This window comes from Triticum aestivum, chromosome 5A (assembly GCF_018294505.1).
Source record: "Triticum aestivum cultivar Chinese Spring chromosome 5A, IWGSC CS RefSeq v2.1, whole genome shotgun sequence".
Lineage (NCBI taxonomy): Eukaryota > Viridiplantae > Streptophyta > Magnoliopsida > Poales > Poaceae > Triticum > Triticum aestivum.
Window position 1 is genome coordinate 596,132,519 of NC_057806.1, and position 19,251 is coordinate 596,151,769.

At 46.3% G+C, this 19,251-nt stretch overlaps 1 protein-coding gene across 1 annotated transcript; it reads left to right on the forward strand.

Annotated features, from left to right (window-relative positions):
- Positions 1-13,125: 13,125 nt before the first annotated feature.
- On the forward strand, positions 13,126-18,523 carry LOC123105128 (upstream activation factor subunit spp27). The gene is made up of 6 exons (XM_044527127.1): positions 13,126-13,647; positions 15,616-15,718; positions 15,817-15,988; positions 16,851-16,934; positions 17,013-17,176; positions 18,213-18,523. The coding sequence occupies exons 1-6, from the start codon at positions 13,265-13,267 to the stop codon at positions 18,333-18,335; spliced, it is 1,029 nt and encodes a 342-aa protein (XP_044383062.1). The 5' UTR covers positions 13,126-13,264; the 3' UTR covers positions 18,336-18,523.
- Positions 18,524-19,251: the final 728 nt, after the last annotated feature.

Genomic DNA, 19,251 nt, shown 5'->3' on the forward strand with positions numbered 1-19,251 from the left:
GAAAACATCTTTCTGTGTTGCATCACTCTCTGGTTGAAGTAAAGGTTCGACAACCTCATCAAGTTCTATCTTCCTCCCACTCAATTCTTTCGAGAGAAACTCCTTCTCGAGAAAGGACCCGTTCTTAGCGACAAACAATTTGCCCTCGGATCTGAGATAGAAGGTATACCCAACTGTCACCTTTGGGTATCCTATGAAGATGTGTTTGTCCGCTTTGGGTTCGAGCTTCTCGGCTGAAGCCTTAAGCATCGCAGCCCCAAACATTAAGAAACGACAACTTTGGTTTCTTGCCAAACCAATGTTCATACGACGTCGTCTCAACGGACTTAGATGGTGTCCTATCTAAAGTGAATGCAGCTGTCTCTAACGCATAACCTCAAAATGAAAACGGTAGATCGGTAAGAGACATCATAGATCGCACCATATCTCATAAGGTTCGATTACGACGTCCGGACACACCATTACTCTGTGGTGTTCCAGGTGGCTTCAACTGTGAAACAATTCCACAATGTCTTAAGTGATTGCCAAACTCATAACTCAGAAAATCCCCTTTTGATCAGATCGTAGGAACATGATCTTTTGTTATGATGATTCTTAACTTCACTCTGAAATCGCTTGAACTTTTCAAACGTTTCAGACTTGTGCTTCATTAAGTAAATATACCTATATCTACTCAAATCGTCAGTGAAGATGAGAAAATAGCGATATCCACCGCACGCTTCAATTCTCATTGGATCACACGCATCAGCATGTATGATTTCCAACAAGTCACTTGCCCGTTTCATTGTACCTGAAAACGGGGTCTTAGTCATCCTGCCCATGAGGCATGGCTCGCATGTGTCAAGCGATTCAAAATCAAGTGACTCCAAACATCCATCGACATGGAGTTTCTTCATGCATCTTACGCCAATATGACCTAAGCGGCAGTGCCACGAGAAAGTGGTACTATCATTATTAACTCTACATCTTTTGGCGTGAACATGTGTATTACCACGACCGAGATTCAATGAACCATTCACATAGGGTGCATGACCATGAAAGGTATCATTCATGTAAACAGAATAACCATTATTCTCTAACTTAAATGAATGACCGTATTGCAATGAACATGATCTAATCATATTCATGCTCAACGTAGACACCTGATAACATTTATCTAGGTTCAATACTAATCCCGAAGGCAGATGGAGCGTGCGATGGTGATCTCATCAACTTTGGAAACACTTCCAACACACATCGTCACCTCGCCCTTAGCCAGTCTCCGTTTAGTCCGTAGCTTTTGCTTCAAGTCACCAATAATAGCAACTGAACCGGTATCCAATACCCAGGTGCTACCAGGAGTACTAGTGAGGTACACATTAATAACACGTATATACTTTGTTGAAGTTGCCAGCCTTCTTATCTACCATGCATTTGGGGTAATTCCGCTACCAGTGACCGTTCCCCTTACAATAGAAGCACTTAGTCTCGGGTTTGGGTTCAACCTTGGGTTCCTTCACTGGAGCGGCAACTGGTTTGCCATCCATGAAGTTTCCCTTCTAGCCCTTGCCCTTCTTGAAACCAGTGGTCTTGTTAAACCATCAACACTTGATGCTCCTTCTTGATTTCTACCTTTTGCGGTCTTAAGCACCGCGAACAGCTCCGGGATCAACTCCATCCCTTGCATGTCATAGTTCATCACGAAGATCTAGTAGCTTAGTGATAGTGGCTAGAGAACTCTATCAATCACTATCTTATCTGGAAGTTTAACTCCCACTTGATTTAAGTGATTGTAGCACCCAGACATTCTGAGCACATGCTCACTAGCTGAGCTATTCTCCTCCATCTTGTTGGCAAAAGAACTTGTCAGAGGTCTCACACCTCTCAACACGGGCATGAGCCTGAAATCCCAATTTCAGCTCTTGGAACATCTCATATGTTCTATGGCGTTCAAAACGTCATTGGAATCCCGATTCTAAGCCGTAAAGTATGGTGCACTAAACTATCAAGTAGTCATCAGGATGTGTCTGTCAGGTGTTCACAACATCCACAGACGACGTTGTAGGGGTTTGCACATCGAGCGGTGCATCAAAGACGTAAGCCTTCTGTGTAGCAGTGAGGACACTCCTCGGACTACGGACCTAGTCCGCATCATTGCTTACAATATCTTTCAACTTGGTCTTTCTCTAGGAACGTATTGAAACAGGGAGCTACAACGTGAGCTATTTATCTACAACATATTTGCAAAGACAATTTAGACTATGTTCATGATAATTGAGTTCATCTAATCAAATTATTTAATGAACTCCCACTCAGATAGACATCCCTCTAGTCATCTAAGTGAAACATGATCCGAGTCAACTAGGCCGTGTCCGATCATCATGTGAGACGGACTAGTCAACATCGGTGAACATCTTCATGTTGATCGTATCTTCTATACGACTCATGCTCGACCTTTCGGTCTTCCATGTTCCGAGGCCATGTCTGTACATGCTAGGCTCGTCAAGTCAACCTAAGTGTATTGCGTGTGTAAATCTGGCTTACACCCGTTGTATTCGAACGTTAGAATCTATCACACCCGATCATCACGTGGTGCTTCGAAACAACGAACCTTCGCAACGGTGCACAGTTAGGGGGAACACTTTCTTGAAATTTTACGAGGGATCATCTTATTTAAGCTACCGTCGTTCTAAGCAAATAAGATGTAAAACATGATAAACATCACATGCAATCAAATAGTGACATGATATGGCCAATATCATTTTGCTCCTTTTGATCTCCATCTTCGGGGCTCCATGATCATCGTTGTCACCGGCATGACACCATGATCTCCATCATCGTGTCTTCTTGAAGTTGTCTCGTCATCTATTACTTCTACTACTATGGCTAACGCTTTAGCAATAAAGTAAAGTAATTACATGACGTTTATGTTGACACGCAGGTCATAAATAAATTAAGACAACTCCTATGGCTCCTGCCGGTTGTCATACTCATCGACATGCAAGTCGTGATTCCTATTACAAGAACATGATCAATCTCATACATCACATATATCATTCATCACATCCTTTTGGCCATATCACATCACAAGGCATATGCTGCAAAAACAAGTTAGACGTCCTCTAATTGTTGTTGCAAGTTTTTACGTGGCTGCTATAGGTTTCTAGCAAGAACGTTTCTTACCTACGCGAAAACCACAACGTGATATGCCAATTTCTATTTACCCTTCATAAGGACCCTTTTCATCGAATCCGATCCAACTAAAGTGGGAGAGACAGACACCCGCTAGCCACCTTATGCAACTAGTGCATGTCAGTCGGTGGAACCAGTCTCACGTAAGAGTACGTGTAAGGTCGGTCCGGGCCGCTTCATCCCACGATGCCGCCGAATCAAGATAAGACTAGTAACGGCAAGTAAATTGACAATATCGACGCCCACAACTGCTTTGTGTTCTACTCGTGCATAGAAACTACGCATAGACCTAGCTCATGATGCCACTGTTGGGGAACGTAGCAGAAATTCAAAATTTTCTACGCATCACCAAGATCAATCTATGGAGTAATCTAGAAACGAGGGGGAGGAGAGTGCATCTACATACCCTTGTAGATCGCTAAGCGGAAGCATTCAAGTGAACGGGGTTGATGGAGTCGTACTCGTCGTGATCCAAATCACCGATGATCCTAGTGCCGAACGGACGGCACCTCCGTGTTCAACACACGTACAGCCCGGTGACGTCTCCTACGCCTTGATCCAGCAAGGGGAGAAGGAGAGGTTGGGGAAGACTCCATCCAGTAGCAGCGCGACGGCGTGGTGGTGGTGGAGGAGCGCAGGACTCCAGCAGGGCTTCGCTAAGCACTACGAGAGACGAGAGGGAGAGGGGTAGGGCTGCGCCAACCGGGAGAGCAAACCACATGTGTTGGGCAGCCCAAACCTCAAGTATATATAGGGGAAGGGGAGGGGCTGCGCCCCCACCTAGGGTTCCCTCCCTAGGGGTAGCGGCAGCCCCCAGATCCCATCTGGGTGGCGGCCACAAGGGGGAGAGGGGGAGGCGCACCTGGGGTGGGCCTTGGGGCCCATCTGCCCTAGGGTTTGCCCCCTTCCCCTCTTGGAGGCGCCTTGGGCCTTGGTGGGAGGTGCCCCATCCCACCTAGGGGCTGGTCCCTTCCCACTATTGGCCCATGTAGGCCTCCGGGGCTGGTGGCCCCACCTGGTGGACCCCTCAGGTGGTCCCGGTACACTACCGGTGATGCCCGGAACACTTCCGGTGGCCAAAACCATACTTCCTATATATCAATCTTTACCTCCGGACCATTCCGGAACTCCTCGTGATGTCCGAGATCTCATCCGGGACTCCTAACAACATTCGGTAACCGCGTACATACTTTCCCTATAACCCTAGCGTCATCGAACCTTAAGTGTGTAGACCCTACGGGTTCGGGAGTCATGCAGACATGGCCGAGACAACTCTCCGGTCAATAACCAACAATGGGATCTGGATACCCATGTTGGCTCCCACAAGTTCCACGATGATCTCATCGGATGAACCACGATGTCAAGGACTTAATCAATCCCGTATACAATTCCCTTTCTCCATCGGTACGATACTTGCCCGAGATTCGATCGTCGGTATCCCGATACCTTGTTCAATCTCGTTACCGGCAAGTCTCTTTACTCGTTCCGTAACACATGATCCCGTGATCAACTCCTTGATCACATTGTGCACATTATGATGATGTCCTACCGAGTGGGCCCAGAGATACCTCTCCGTTTCACGGAGTGACAAATCCCAGTCTCGATTTGTGCCAACCCAACAGATACTTTCGGAGATACCTGTAGTGTACCTTTATAGCCACCCAGTTACATTGTGACGTTTGGCACACCCAAAGTACTCCTACGGTATCCGGGAGTTGCACAATCTCATGGTCTAAGGAAATGATACTTGACATTAGAAAAGCTTTAGCATACGAACTACATGGTCTTTGTGCTAGGCTTAGGATTGGGTCTTGTCCATCACATCATTCTCCTAATGATGTGATCCCGTTATCAACGACATCCAATGTCCATGGTCAGGAAATCGTAACCATCTATTGATCAACGAGCTAGTCAACTAGAGGCTTACTAGGGACATGGTGTTGTCTATGTATCCACACATGTATTTGAGTTTCCTATCAATACAATTCTAGCATGGATAATAAACGATTATCATGAACAAGGAAATATAATAATAACCAATTTATTATTGCCTTTAGGGCATATTTCCAACACATATGAAACAAGTTTTCATCATACAGGATCACACGAGCAAGTTTACTCAAATATTTCATCCTTTGGACATTCGTCTGCTACAAGATGGGCACCCTTCAGGACACCCTCATAATAAATTTCAGGGGTGCGATGCTCCTTGCCCTGCGGCGGTCCTTCCTTGATCAGCCTCACGGCATCTAGCTTGGCCCATTGCACCTCCACACGGGCGAAAGCCCGGCATGCACCTTCGATGCAGATGGACCGCTTGACGACTTCCAGCCGTGGGCAGGCATCCAGAAGCTGCCTCACCAGGCCGAAGTAGCTGTTCGGAAGGGCGTCGCCAGACCACAGCCGGACTATAAAGCCCTTCATGGCCTGTTCGGCCGCCTTGTGTAGCTCGACCAACTGCTTCAGCTGGTCGCTCATAGGCACCGGTGTTCGGTCCCAGTATACTGAGACCAGAACAGCTTCTCCATTGAGCTTCCCTCCTCGGCCTGGTAAAACTGTGCGGCATCTGACACGCTGTAGGGAAAATCTGTGAATGCTCCTGGAGAGCTCCGGATTCGGGTAAGTAATAGGTAATTTACTTTCACATGCTTGCTTTGCATATAGAATGCCTTACCCGCCGCTATTTTCTTCATCGCGTCAATCTCCTGGAGGGCCTTTTGGGCTTCGGCCTTGGCACTCTTTGCGCTCTCAAGGGCCGCGGCAAGCTCAGACTCTCGCGTCTTCGAGTCAAGCTCCAACGCCTCGTGCTTCATCACAAGAGCCTGGAGCTCTTGCTGCACCTCGCCCACCTGAGCCTCTTGCCTTTCCCGCTCGGTGCGCTCCTTGGCCACTTTATCTTCGGCCTCGGACAACGCTTGCTTTAGGGTCGCCACTTCGGTCGTGGCCCCTGGAAAATTCATGATGATCCTGTCATTTTGCAATCGCATTGTTTTTATACATATCCATAGACTAGGTACTACTTACCTCTGTTCTCCTCGAGCTGCCTCTTGGCAAGGCCGAGCTTGTCCTTGGACCCTTTAAGGTCCTGCTTCAGTGCAGCGACCTCCGCAGTCAGTGCGGCAGATGCCAGCAGCGAAGCCTGCATATGCATATTGACATACTTATATTAGACTCCTGCGATATTGTTTGATCCTCTGTTCTGCTTTTCTTTGTGAACACCGAACAGAGCATCAGGGGCTACTGTCTATGCGGTAATATTTTTCCTATATTTTAAACACTTACCTCAAAGCCTGTTAGAAGGCTAGCACAGGCTTCAGTCAATCCGCTCTTGGCGGACTGAACCTTCTAGACCACCGCACTCATAATAGTACGGTGCTCCTCGTCAATGGAAGCGCTGCGAAGCGCTCCCAACAGATTGTCCGGCGCCTCTGGATGGACAGAGGTCACCGGCACAGGCGTCTTGCCCCTCTTGGAAGGAGGCCGCCTGCCCGAGTCCGGAACCACTGGAGGTTCCGACGTGGTGTTTGGCTGAGGGCCGAACTCGGAGCCCTCATGGGCCTTGTTCCCTCTGCTCCCGGAGTCCGGAAGGTCGCCTTGAGGCGCCTCCGGGACTGTCTCCCCTCGACCCGATGCCTCTTGAGACAATACCTCGGCGTCGTCCGCAAGGCAAGGGGAGGTGGCGGTCGGAAGTGGATCGCTATCCATATCCGACGAGCCCACGGAGCCGTCCGACGATACATCGATACGGGCTCGTGGCGGCCTGCATAATCATATTTGGCGTTAAGGGAAGCAGTGCGACAAAGGAATGCTATGAGTTACTCTGGTATCCGAATACTTATGACTTCGCCAGGGGCTTGGCCCTGAGCAGCCACTCGTCTTCGCCTTCAGCAGCGGTGGTGGAACTGTCCGAAAGGAGAGTCCTTCCCTTCTTGGACCCTTCGGCCTCCCCAGTTGGGGCGGCCTTCCTTTTCTTGTCTCCCCCAACTGAAGGGGGAGCATCTTCTTCTTCCTCCTCGTCTTCAGGGGAGGAGTGTGTCGCAGAGTTATCGGACGATGAGTCCGATGACGCCCGGCGTCGGGAACTCTTTTGGGTTCCCTTGGCCTTCTTGGTCTTCTCCGGCACCTTATAAGGGGCCGGAGTCAGCATCTCCGTAAGGAGAGCGTCTGCAGTGTCTTCGGGCAGAGGGGCCGGACAGTTAATCTGCCCTGACGTCTCCACCCAGTCCTGTTAAAGGCATGGAGATCAGACCCCGCGCATAATTAAGCTAGGGGAAATAAAATATCCTACTGGATGTATAGAACTCATCGAATGCGCTCGGCGCTTCGCGCTTAGCCCGCGGTCCTCGGTGAGGGAGGGAGGGACCTCGGTGCCCTTGAATAGCACCTTCCAGGCATCCTCGTGTGTTGTGTCGAAGAGCCTGTTCAGAGTTTGCTGTTGGGCCGGGTCGAACTCCCACAAGTTGAAAGCCCATCGTTGACACGGGAGGATTCGACGGATGAGCATGACCTGGACTATGTTGACGAGTTTGAGCTTCTTGCTCACCATGTTTTGGATACATGTTTGGAGTCCGGTCAGCTCTACCGAACTACCCCAGGACATGCCCTTCTCTTGCCAGGAGGTGAGCCGCGTGGGGATGCCAGATCGGAACTCGGGGGCCGCTGCCCATTCAAGGTCATGCGGCTCGGTGATATAGAACCACCCCGATTGCCACCCCTTTACGGTCTCCACGAAGGAGCCCTCGAGCCAGGTGACGTTGGGCATCTTGCCCAACATGGCGCCTCCGCGCTCTGCCTGGCGGCCGCTCACTACCTTCGGCTTGACATTAAAGGTCTTCAGCCATAAGCCGAAGTGGGGCTGGATGCGGAGAAAGGTCTCGCACATGACGATAAACGCCGAGATATTGAGGATGAATTTCGGGGCCAGATCGTGGAAATCCAGGCCGTAGTAGAACATGAGCCCCCGGACGAATGGGTGGAGAGGGAATCCTAGTCCACGGAGGAAATGGGTAAGGAACACTACCCTCTCATGAGGCCTGGGGGTGGGGATGAGCTGCCCCTCATCTAGGAGCCGGTGCGCGATGTCGTCGGGCAGATATCCGGCTCTCCTCAGCTTCTTGATGTGTCCCTCCGTAACAGAGGAGACCATCCACCTGCCTCCCGCTCCGGACATGGTTGGAGAGGGTTGAGGTGGGAAGTGCGGACTTGGGCGCTGGAGCTCGAGTGTGTGAAAATGGATGAGCAAAGGAGGAAGAAGGCGTGGATGAAAAGGTGAATCCTTATCCCTTTATATGGGCGGACGAAACTATGCGTCCCCACTAGCCTGGTAAAACTCGCTTATCCCCCAAGCGCCATAATCAATGGCGCAGTTGGGTTACCCACACCCGTATTGATGAGAATCCCGTAATAAGGGGGACACGATCTCTGCTTTGACAAGACGTGTCAAAAAACTGCCTCGCGTTATGTGCGGAGCTAGTTAAAGGAAATGGTTCGAGTAATCACCGGGCCATGGCTTAATGTCGTGTTGCCAAAACAAGTCAGCAGATTAGATTTGTGGAAATATTATTCTCTCTACGGTGGTATGTGGAACTTATTTTGCAGGGTCAGACACTATCCTTGTATTCAAATTCTTCCGTGGTGTATTTGGAGGAGGAACCCGCCTTGCAATGCTAAAGACAACACTGCGCGTCGAACTCATCGTCATTGAAGCCTGGTTCAAGGGCTACTAAGGGAGTCCTGGATTAGGGGGTCTCTGGACAGCCGGATTATATCCTTTGGCCGGACCGTTGGACTATGAAGATACAAGATTTAAGACTTCGTCTCGTGTCTGGATGGGACTCTACTTGGCGTGGAAGGCAAGCTAGGCAATACGGATATGTATATCTCCTCCTTTGTAACCGACCTTGTGTAACCCTAGCCCTTTCCGGTGTCTATATAAACCGGAGGGTTTTAGTCTGTAGGACAACATACAATCATACCATAGGCTAGCTTCTAGGGTTTAGCCTCTCCGATCTCGTGGTAGATCAACTATTGTAATACCCATATCATCAAGAATAAATCAAGCAGGACGTAGGGTTTTACCTCCATCAAGAGGGCCCGAACCTGGGTAAAATATCGTGTTCCCTGCCTCCTGTTACCATCCGCCTTAGACGCACAGTTCGGGACCCCCTACCCGAGATCCGCCGGTTTTGACACCGACACTATGCATAGGGGTTGATGCACATTTTCGTCCTTGTTTCTCTGATAGAAATCTTGGGGCACTCTTTGAGGTTCTTTGTGTTGGATTGAATATTATGAATCTTAAGTTGTTTGATGCATATCGTATAATTGACCCACGGATACTTGTGGTGACATTGGAGTATTTAGGTAACATTAGGATTGATTGATGTGTATCATATGGTGTTATTTTACTATGAACTCTAGGGTTGTTTATGAAACTTATAGGAATAGCTCAATGGATTGATCGGAAATAATATCTTTAAGGTGGTTTCATGGCCTACAAGCAATTTCATCTTATGTTCTCCGCGATAGGAACTTTGGAGTGATTTTGTGTTGCACGTTGAGGGATTGTTATATGATCCAATTATGTTGTCATTGTTGAGAGAATTTGCACTAGTGAAAGTATGAACCCTAGGCCTTATTTTCAAGCATTGCAATACCGTTTTCGCTCATTTTTACCACTTGCCACCTTGCTGTTTTTATATTTTTCAGATTACAAAAACCTATATCTACCATCCATATTACACTTGTATCACCATTTCTTCGCCAAACGAGTGCACCTATACAATTTACCATTGTATTGGGTGTGTTGGGGACACAAGAGACTCTTTGTTATTTGGTTGCAGGGTTGTTTGAGAGAGACCATCTTCATCCTACTCCTCCCACGGATTGATAAACCTTAGCCATCCACTTGAGGGAAATTTGCTGTTGTCCTACAAAACTCTCACTTGGAGGCCCAACAACGTCTACAAGGATAAAGTTGCATAGTAGACATCAGCGTGGTGGAGATGGTGGTGGTGCAGTGCCGGCAGGGCTTCGTCAAACGCTGTCGGAACCAATCTGAGGAGAAAACAAAGTTATGGGAGAGGTAGGGCTGCCGCCGAGGCATGGGAATTGCTGTGTTCAGCCCCTCCCTCTCCCCCACTATATATAGGAGGCAAGGGGGAGGGCTGGGTCGCGGTCCTAGCCCCTTCTCCAAGGAGGGGTGGCGGCCAAGGGAGGAGTCCTCCCTCCCCAAGGCACCTAGGGAGGTGCCTTCCCCCCTTAGGACTCTTTCTCCTCCACCTCTCCTTGGCGCATGGGCCTCTTGGGGCTGGTGCCCCTGGCCCATGTAGGCTAGGGCACCCCCTACAGCTCATGTGGGCCCCAGGGCAGGTGGACCCATGGACCCCTTTCGGCACTCCCAGTATAATACCGTTAATGCCTAGAACTTTTTCGGCACCAAAACAGGACTTCCTATATATAAATGTTTACCTTCGGACCATTGCGGAGCTTCTCATGACGTCTAGGATCTCATTTGGGACTCCGAACAACATTCGGTCACCAACGTACATATCCCAATACTACTCTAGCTTCACCGAACGTTAAGCGTGCGGACCCTACGGGTTCAAGAATCATGTAGACATGACCGAGACACCTCTTAAGTCAATAACCAATACCGGTACCTGGATGCCCATATTGGTTCTCACATATTCCACGAAGATCTTTTATCGGTTGAACCATGATGTCGAGGATCCGGTTAATCTCGTATGCAATTCCCTTTGTCCAGCAATATGTTACTTGCCCGAGATTCAATCGTTGGTATCTTCATACCTAGTTCAATCTCGTTACCGGAAAGTCTCTTTATTCGTTCCGTAATACAAGATCCCATGACTAACTAATTAGCCACATTGCTTGCAAGCTCTTTACGATGTTGTATTACCGAGAGGGCCTAGAGATATCTCTCCGTCATACGGAGTGACAAATCTCAGTCTCGATCCATGCAACCCAACAAACGCCATTGGAAACACCTGTAGATCACCTTTATGATCACCCAGCTACGAAGTGACATTTGATAGCACACAAGGCATTCCTCTGATATCCAGGAGTGACATGATCTCATGGTCTAAGGAACTGATACTTGACATGAAGAAAGTTGTAGCAAATAACTAAATGATCTGATGCTAAGCTTACGTTTGGGTCCGTCCATCACATTATTCTTCTAATGATGTGATCCCATTATCGACTGACAACTCATGTCTATGGTTAGGAAACCTTAACCATCTTTGATTAACGAGCTAATCTAGTAGAGACTTACTACGGACACAGTGTAGTTTATGTATTCACACATGTATTTAAGTTTCCAATCAATACAATTCTAGCATGAATAATAAACATTTTATCATGAACGGGAAATATGATAATAACCATTTTATTATTAGCTCTAGGGCATATTGCCATCAGATTTCCCCCTCCGGCAGGGTACCAAAAAAGACCTCCAGATGAGATCGCTTCGGAACAGAGGCTTACTGCGCCAGCACCGAAGTTCTAGGTTTATTTCCGAGGCTTTATCTATTTATAAGAATTTTCAGCGTTGATTTCACGCCAAAAGGAGTTACGAGGGGCCCAGAAAGCAACAGTCCCCTTCATACCCCCAGGGCGCGTGGGTTTGCCTTGTCACCCGCCTCGTGGGTCTTCTAGTCCCCCCCCCCCCCCCCCGAAGCTTCAGGGGTCTCTTATGTTTAAAAAATCGTCAAAATATTTCGTCGCGTTTGGACTTCGTTTGGTATGGATTTTCTGAAAAACAAAAACAACATTTGTCACTGGGCACTAATTTACTATGTTAGTCTATGAAAATCATATAAAAATGCACCAAAACCATATAAAATTATTATAAATATGACATGAATACTTTATAAATTATAGATACATTGGATACGTATCATCAGCCAATCCGCGTACCATCCAATATCTGATGCATATTTACCGGGAAGGCAAATTCCACTCGTTCATATGAGCACATGCCATAGAGGCGAAGACAATTATACAATCATTAGCTCGTTGTCATTTCCAATAACCGACCACCAAACATGATACATCAACATGTTACTTTTCAAACCACATCTCATGACAGTTGCTCCACAAAGCAATGATGAAAGTCGAATAAAATTTGCATATGGCAAGATACTAGATACAATTCTCGTAAATCCAATGAGTTTAAGATATTCTAATACACAAAAGGACTTCTTCTTAATTTACAATTTTTGTGAAGGTCTATATATCACCCAATCCTCCTTCTTCGGTACGCTTCGTCGCACAGGAGATGCATGCAGAAAAAGTGAGACGATAAGATGTAACGCATGCTTGCACGATCAATGCACACTAAAGTTACGATAAACATTGCGTATACGCCTATTTTTGGCTCCATATTATGACTTTCAGTACTCGAGTCGATCCATCTAGCATTACGCCACCGTTTGACCCGCTCCACACGCAAAAACAAAACGCCACGTCAAATAGATAATCTGAGATAGCACCACCTACCAATCTATCTGTATCCGTCGCACCGACGGATGTATTTATTATATGTTTGACCCGTTATCTTAGCGACGAAGGACACCCACAACCTAGAGTCGGAAATCGTCGAGAGAGTGAAATAGCCTTGTTTGTCTCAAATTGCCTGCATTTTTTTTACTTCTGCTTTCTAGTTTGAGTTCTCCTCTACCAATTTGGAGAACCTTGATTATAAGCGTGCAAGAACATGCTCTGTAAAAGGTGAATTGCAAATCCAGACGACACCATAAAATCCCTCTCTACGCCTGACGTCCACTGGAGCACAAACGGTCGTGACACCATCACATCATCACAAGGGCAAAAGGCAAAGCCTCAGGCACGGGGGGAAAACGTGACGCGGCGTATCTGGGCCAGACGCCCCGAGGGGGAAAGGAAAACCCACATTTTCAGCCCAAACAAAAACCGAAACCACGCGAGGCAGCGAGCGAGCCCTTCCATCCCACCCCACCCCACCGGTGCCTGCCTGCCCGTGCGCACGGCCACGCTCCCCCCAGAGCCAGAGGCAGAGGCAGAGGCGAGAGAACCAACCCGAGGCCAGGCGGCGATGGTGTCGGACTCGGAGCTGGTGGAGCGGCTGCGGGAGGTGCTGCGGGAGTCGGACCTCACCACCACCACCACCGGCGCCCTGCGCCGCCGCCTCGAGGAGGACTTCGGCGTCGACCTCTCCGACAAGAAGACCTTCGTCCGGGAGCAGGTCGACCTCCTGCTCTCCGAGTTCGCCGACAAGGCCGAGCCGGAGGATGCGCCCGTGGAGGAGGAGGATCCGGGGGAGGTGACGCCGGAGGCCGGGGAAGGGGGTGAGGAGAAGGGCGAGGGGGACGAGGAGGGGGCCGAGCAGCAGGAGGGGGAGGGGGAGGAGGAAGAAGAGGAGGAAGAGGAGGAGGAGGAAGAGGAGGAGAGTGGCGGCGGCCGGAAGAAGAAGCGGCGGTGAGGCGCCTTTGCTCCCTGTCCATCTCTCCCGCATTTGCTGCTCCGTTTAGGGTTCATTGCGCGCTTCGTTTTCATCGATCTGTTAGGATACGCGTCGGCACTGTGCATTCGCGTGCGATATCTTTGACCGAACAGTAGTGAGGATTCAGGCGTTTCTCTCAAGGTTCGTGGAGGGTTCTGGGGTTGCATATTCCTTGCCGTGTTTAGGCTGTTACTGCTCCTGCAAAGCTGTTATTATCTCGCCAGGGGAAAACCGCGTCTGCTTTATCCCTGCCATTGAAATCTTGGACCAAATTGTCGGCAAAGGTTTTGCTTGCGTTTGCTATCGCTTTTCAATTTGCCTTGACATGATATGTTTATTCTTCCTTTTAACTTGTTTTGCTCAAGTATCTGTTGATGGTACCATGCTGAGTTTGTTCTGTTTCCTGATTGACTTGGTGTTTTCTCCTCTTCTTGCTATGGTGGATGTTTACTGGGTTCTTTTTGTGTTTGTCACTGTTATTACAATTAGTGCTTCAGGCGGCTTAATTCCTCTAATTAATGTGCGCATGGAACACTTTATAGCTGCATTTGTTGTATGTTAGCCGTTTGCAGTTGCATGATGTAGTCGTGCTTATATTTCCTATCGGCTGATGTGTCCGTGAGTCTTGTAGGGTCATTAGCTGCAACATTTGGTGATTGTAATGCAATTGCATTTTCCACCGCTCATGCATTTTGATGTTTCATGCACTAGACATTGTAATGCTCACTGATGCACTAGACATTCTAAGTGTTTTAACTGCTTGGATAATATCTCCACAATCAGTAGAGATGCTTCAGTTACTTTACACCTCAGCATTGTGCTGAACGACCAACTCAGGGACATTTGAATGGGTTGGTGATTTTGTGGCTGCATTTTGTGCTGTGCATGCAGGTGTGTGTTGGTGCATATACCACCAGTGTAGAGTGTACCACAAGAACATGTGGAAAGGCAATATCCATGTATATTCAATAGTATACCTCTTACTGCAAAGCAATTACCCGACAATTAGTGTTTCTGCTATCATGTGGCTATTTGTCCAATATTTGCTATCCCGCTGATCAATGATAAATTCGGTGGTGGATAAGCCACTTGTATTTTTTAGGTAGGGGCCGCTGTGGTCGTACATTTGGGGCTCTGATGTACCTTTTGCTTCCTGATTGTTGGTCTCTTTGTACTGCTACCTCTGTAACTAAATATAGGACGTTTTTGCAGTTTAATTTGAACTGCAAAAACGTCTTATATTTAGTTACAGAAGGAGTAGTTAGGTATTATTAGTTCTCAAGTTAGGAATTTCCTTTTCCTATTATAGTTGTCTGAATGTATTTCAAGACTTGGAAATTAACTGTTGAAGATGTTGACTTAAGTACCAGTCAACGTGGTTGGGTTAAACACATGGTCTTACTACAATGAATTGTAGTTTACACTCAGGTTCAGTAGTTCCACAGTCACAATCTGTGGTGGACCAGTGGTTATTCAGATTAGAATGAAATACTGTGCAATTCAAGACACTAATGGGATACCTCTGCTTATATAGGTGGAAAGATGATAGCTGAAATCAGCTGGTACTATTATTCCGTGACATTTTGGTATAGTTCCCACACTAGAAGGTTTATCATAGTGGAGCTGTTCTCAGGCGTTTTTTCCTGAAAGTTTGCTGATGAGCAGCACATCCTGTTGTCTTTTCTATTGTTCTTACATAGTTATAGTTAGTTACTACGGATCTGTATTCCTGCATGACTCATAGGTTGAGAACCAAACTGATTATTTGCATAGAATATATGTATATGTTAAGATGTGTGGTATTTTTTTAGGCATGTTTGAGTTACCGAGCAGGTTCGTTAGCTCTGTTGGACATTTGCACAACTTCTCGTATTGACAATGCTTACTCTTTCTAAATGGCCATACCATACCCAGTAATTTTTTTAACCCTATCAATTGCATAGGTTGGGTGATGGCAAGAAAAAGGCTGGTGGCTTTACAAAATTATGCAGCATTTCCCCAGCACTTCAAGAGTTTGTCGGTGCCTCTGAGTGTGCCAGGACAGAGGTAACCACACCTCCTGATTTTTGTCACTTCTAAACCTCATATCAGATGAATGGTTTTTCAAGAATCTTCCTTGTCTTATTTCATGGTGTGCTTTCCAGGTTGTCAAGAAGCTTTGGGCATATATTCGAGAAAATAATTTGCAAGACCCAAGCAATAGGAGGAAGATTCTGTGTGATGATAATCTGAAGAAGATTTTTAACGTCAATTCAATTGATATGTTCCAAATGAATAAAGCTTTGACCAAGCACATTTGGCCATTGGATTCTGATGGTATCTCTCTCTCTCTCTCTCTCTCTCTCTCTCATACACACGCGCGCGCACATCTGGGGAATATGAGGCATTAGTATATAACTATCAAAGAAGGTATACACAACTTCCAGTATATTTTCCATTGCTTGGTATAATACTCATGCTTTGCCTGCTAAAAAATGCATGCTGACTCAATATAACAAACATACTATTTGCTAATAGGTACTCCCTCCGTTCCAAAATAGATGACTCAACTTTGTACTAACTCTGTACTAAAGTTAGTACAATGTTGGGTCATCTATTTTGGAACGGAGGGAGTATAAATTTAACCCCATTGATGCTCTTTCGATGTTCTCTTATGTGTTGTTACTATTGTACTAACAATAATGCCTTTATCAATTCTGACTGCACTAGAACATGGTATTGTGCATCAGAGCTGTAGAAAAATTGTTGCCCTGCTAGCATGGAGCTCAGCTAATAAAGTTGCTCGCTGCGATGGATGAAAGAAAAGAAAATGAACAAAGAAAAACTGTCGTTAATTTTGGTACAAGTATCATCTGGTTTGTAAGAATGTATGTGTTGATAGTCATATACTCATTCCTCATATCTCTAATTTTGTTTTATTTTGGCATGTGGTACTGTATAAGCTTAGTTGGCCTATGTTTATTTGAACTTGTTACGGGACTTAAATGTTGGCTGATTTATTAATTAGCTTGTGCTTATTACCTAGGTTAGGACCTTTGCCATTTAACATGTATGTACAAGAATAAAAGGTGGAGCTGGTTTCATGCATCATAGTAGACTCCATTGAATATATATATATATATAGTATCACTGTCGACCTAACCTATCTCTGAGGTAATTATTCTCTGTGATTTATTAGGTCCCGTCTCACCCAAAGAGAAGTCGACACCCAAAGAGAAGTCGACACCCAAAGGGAAGCCTCAAAAGAGAGACAGAAGTGAAGGTTCGAAAATATTTGATTAGCTTCCTGCTGCGTGAGTTTCTGTTCTCGCAAGGTTATTGATGAAATGTCCTTTTGCAGGAAACAAGCAAAAAGGTGGATCCTCTGGGTCTACTTCTGGTCTTCTTGCGCCCCTTGTACTTTCGGATGATTTAGCAAAATTTATTGGCACCGGTGAGAGTATGTTGTCACGATCTGATGTAGTGAAGAGAATGTGGGATTATATCAAAGAGAATAACTTACAGGTAAATGCTATTTTCCTGGATATTGCATTACTGTTCATGATAACATCAATTTGAAATGTCAAGCAGTTTATTTATTGGTTGATACGACGGTACATGTAAGAAATTTTGCGGTTGTGCGGCAAGGCTTACTTACGTAGTCATTGTTGTGTCGGGTTTTTTATCTGGAGTGATACATCACGGCAAACATGGTAGCATATGTGCTGGAGAAAGCATGCTACTCAACTACTAAGTTGCACATAAGTTTATGATGCCTTATTACCCTAGTCCCGACCAAGTATCATATGGATCACTTACGAGGACCACACTACCATGTGTCCATATAGATTCTAAGTATTCTTATTCCCATGGCAATGCTTACACTCTATGATACACGTTTCCCAGTGTACCTGATAGCCTGAGATTTGTGGTAGTATGTGGTTAAATGCAAATCTGCAACTCTGTCCTGCAGCCTCGGGTCTAATAAATGGGGTAATAACACATCTTAGTATTGTGTAATGTACAATTCAGATCATTGGGATGTACGACAGGTCTAGATTACTGAAATGTTGCCGTTTATAATCTGCTGTGAGCTTTTGCTTGTCTTTTCAAACAGCCATTGAAAACTCAAGTATGCTGCAGTACCGGGGCACTATTTTGGTGTTACTTAGGACTAACTCTGCATCAAAGCATGCACACTTTTAAACAGCAGCTTTTGTAGTCAAATCATTACTGTGGTATGGTGTCTCCTGTATACTCTTTTACCACCTCATTAGCTGAAATATTTTGAGAAAAAGGAGGCGGCATTGGTCGAGATGGACCAACTGGGCACTGCAATTTTCAGTTCTTTAAATCTTTCTGTCAGAAACTTGGACGTTACTTTTGATTGTTTGAATACATCCACTGTTGTTTGGCTTCGGAGTTGCTTTCTAACTTGGTTTTCGAGATGTTGAAATTGTTCATGTGGAATAGTAAGAAATGGTTGATCTTATCTGAACACCATGATTGTATCAATCTGCCGCATCAGACTTACCTTTTGTGTCCTTGTTGGTGTTTTAAGGATCCTTCTGACCGGAGGAAAATAATCTGCGACGAGAAGCTGAAGGATCTATTCCAGGTTGAATCATTCACTGGATTCACTGTGTCGAAGCTGCTGAACCCCCATTTTACAAAGGCAAAGTAGGGAGGCTGCACCACCCCCGGCCCGCGGCACCCATAAGGACGGGTGGTTTTGCTTTTCTTGTTTTGCAGTAAATCTGTAACCGTGGAACATGTAGGAGTCATCATCAGAGAAATGTGGAACCTTAACTTGTGTGAATTCCGGTTGGACTTTTCCCCCATTTATCAATGGTAGGGTCTTCAGTGTCTACAGTATTTTGCGCCTGCGCTTTCTCCAGCAAGTAAAATGTGGCAACACGACCTTGCGTGCATTCTCGCTGAAGCCATCCATGGTCCTCCGAATTATGCTTGGGGATGACGATAAGATCGGTTGTCTCGGGCAACTTTTGGGGACGAAAAGATGGTAGGGGTCATGAGTTGGGTGCTTCCACTTTCGTACAGGATCTCTTGCCTTTGCGGCTCCAGATATGGGATAAGTCAGCTGCAGTGATGCGCCCAGGTTTTCTTGGTTGTACTGTTCTCGTACTGTGCGAGATCTGCAGCAGCCGGCAAAAGTAGATTAAATTCATGGTTCTCGTAGATAAAATTTGGAGTAGGACAGTGAGATCCACTGATCCTATCGATATTCTTGATATCAAACTTAAAAGGGTGAAACGTTTTTTTAAAGGTTGGGATCAAGTAGATATGGTCATTCTACGAAAAAGAAAGAAGATGAGCTGGCTGTGCTAGAAGAAGATCTGAAATATACTGGCTTCAATTCTCATGAAAGATGGTTGTTGAAAGGGAACTTAAATACAGATTACTTCCATAATAAAATAGCTAATGGGCGCAAAAGGAAAAAAAAAACTATCCATGCGTTGAGATGTGGTGATGTCTGAGATTGAATGAGCAGGCCAAACGAGCAAGACTTTTTGTTTGGCCCTGATCCTGGAAATATGTTCCATTCAAACCCTGATACCAGGGAAAATAATGAAAAGCTA

Excerpts from the sequence above, each read along its gene's own strand:
- LOC123105128 (XM_044527127.1), top strand. The coding sequence starts at position 13,265 with ATGGTGTCGGACTCGGAGCTGGTGGAGCGGCTGCGGGAGGTGCTGCGG. Across the intron at positions 13,648-15,615 it reads GGCCGGAAGAAGAAGCGGCG|GTTGGGTGATGGCAAGAAAA; the intron begins GTGAGGCGCCTT and ends TCAATTGCATAG. Across the intron at positions 15,989-16,850 it reads TTGGCCATTGGATTCTGATG|GTCCCGTCTCACCCAAAGAG; the intron begins GTATCTCTCTCT and ends GTGATTTATTAG.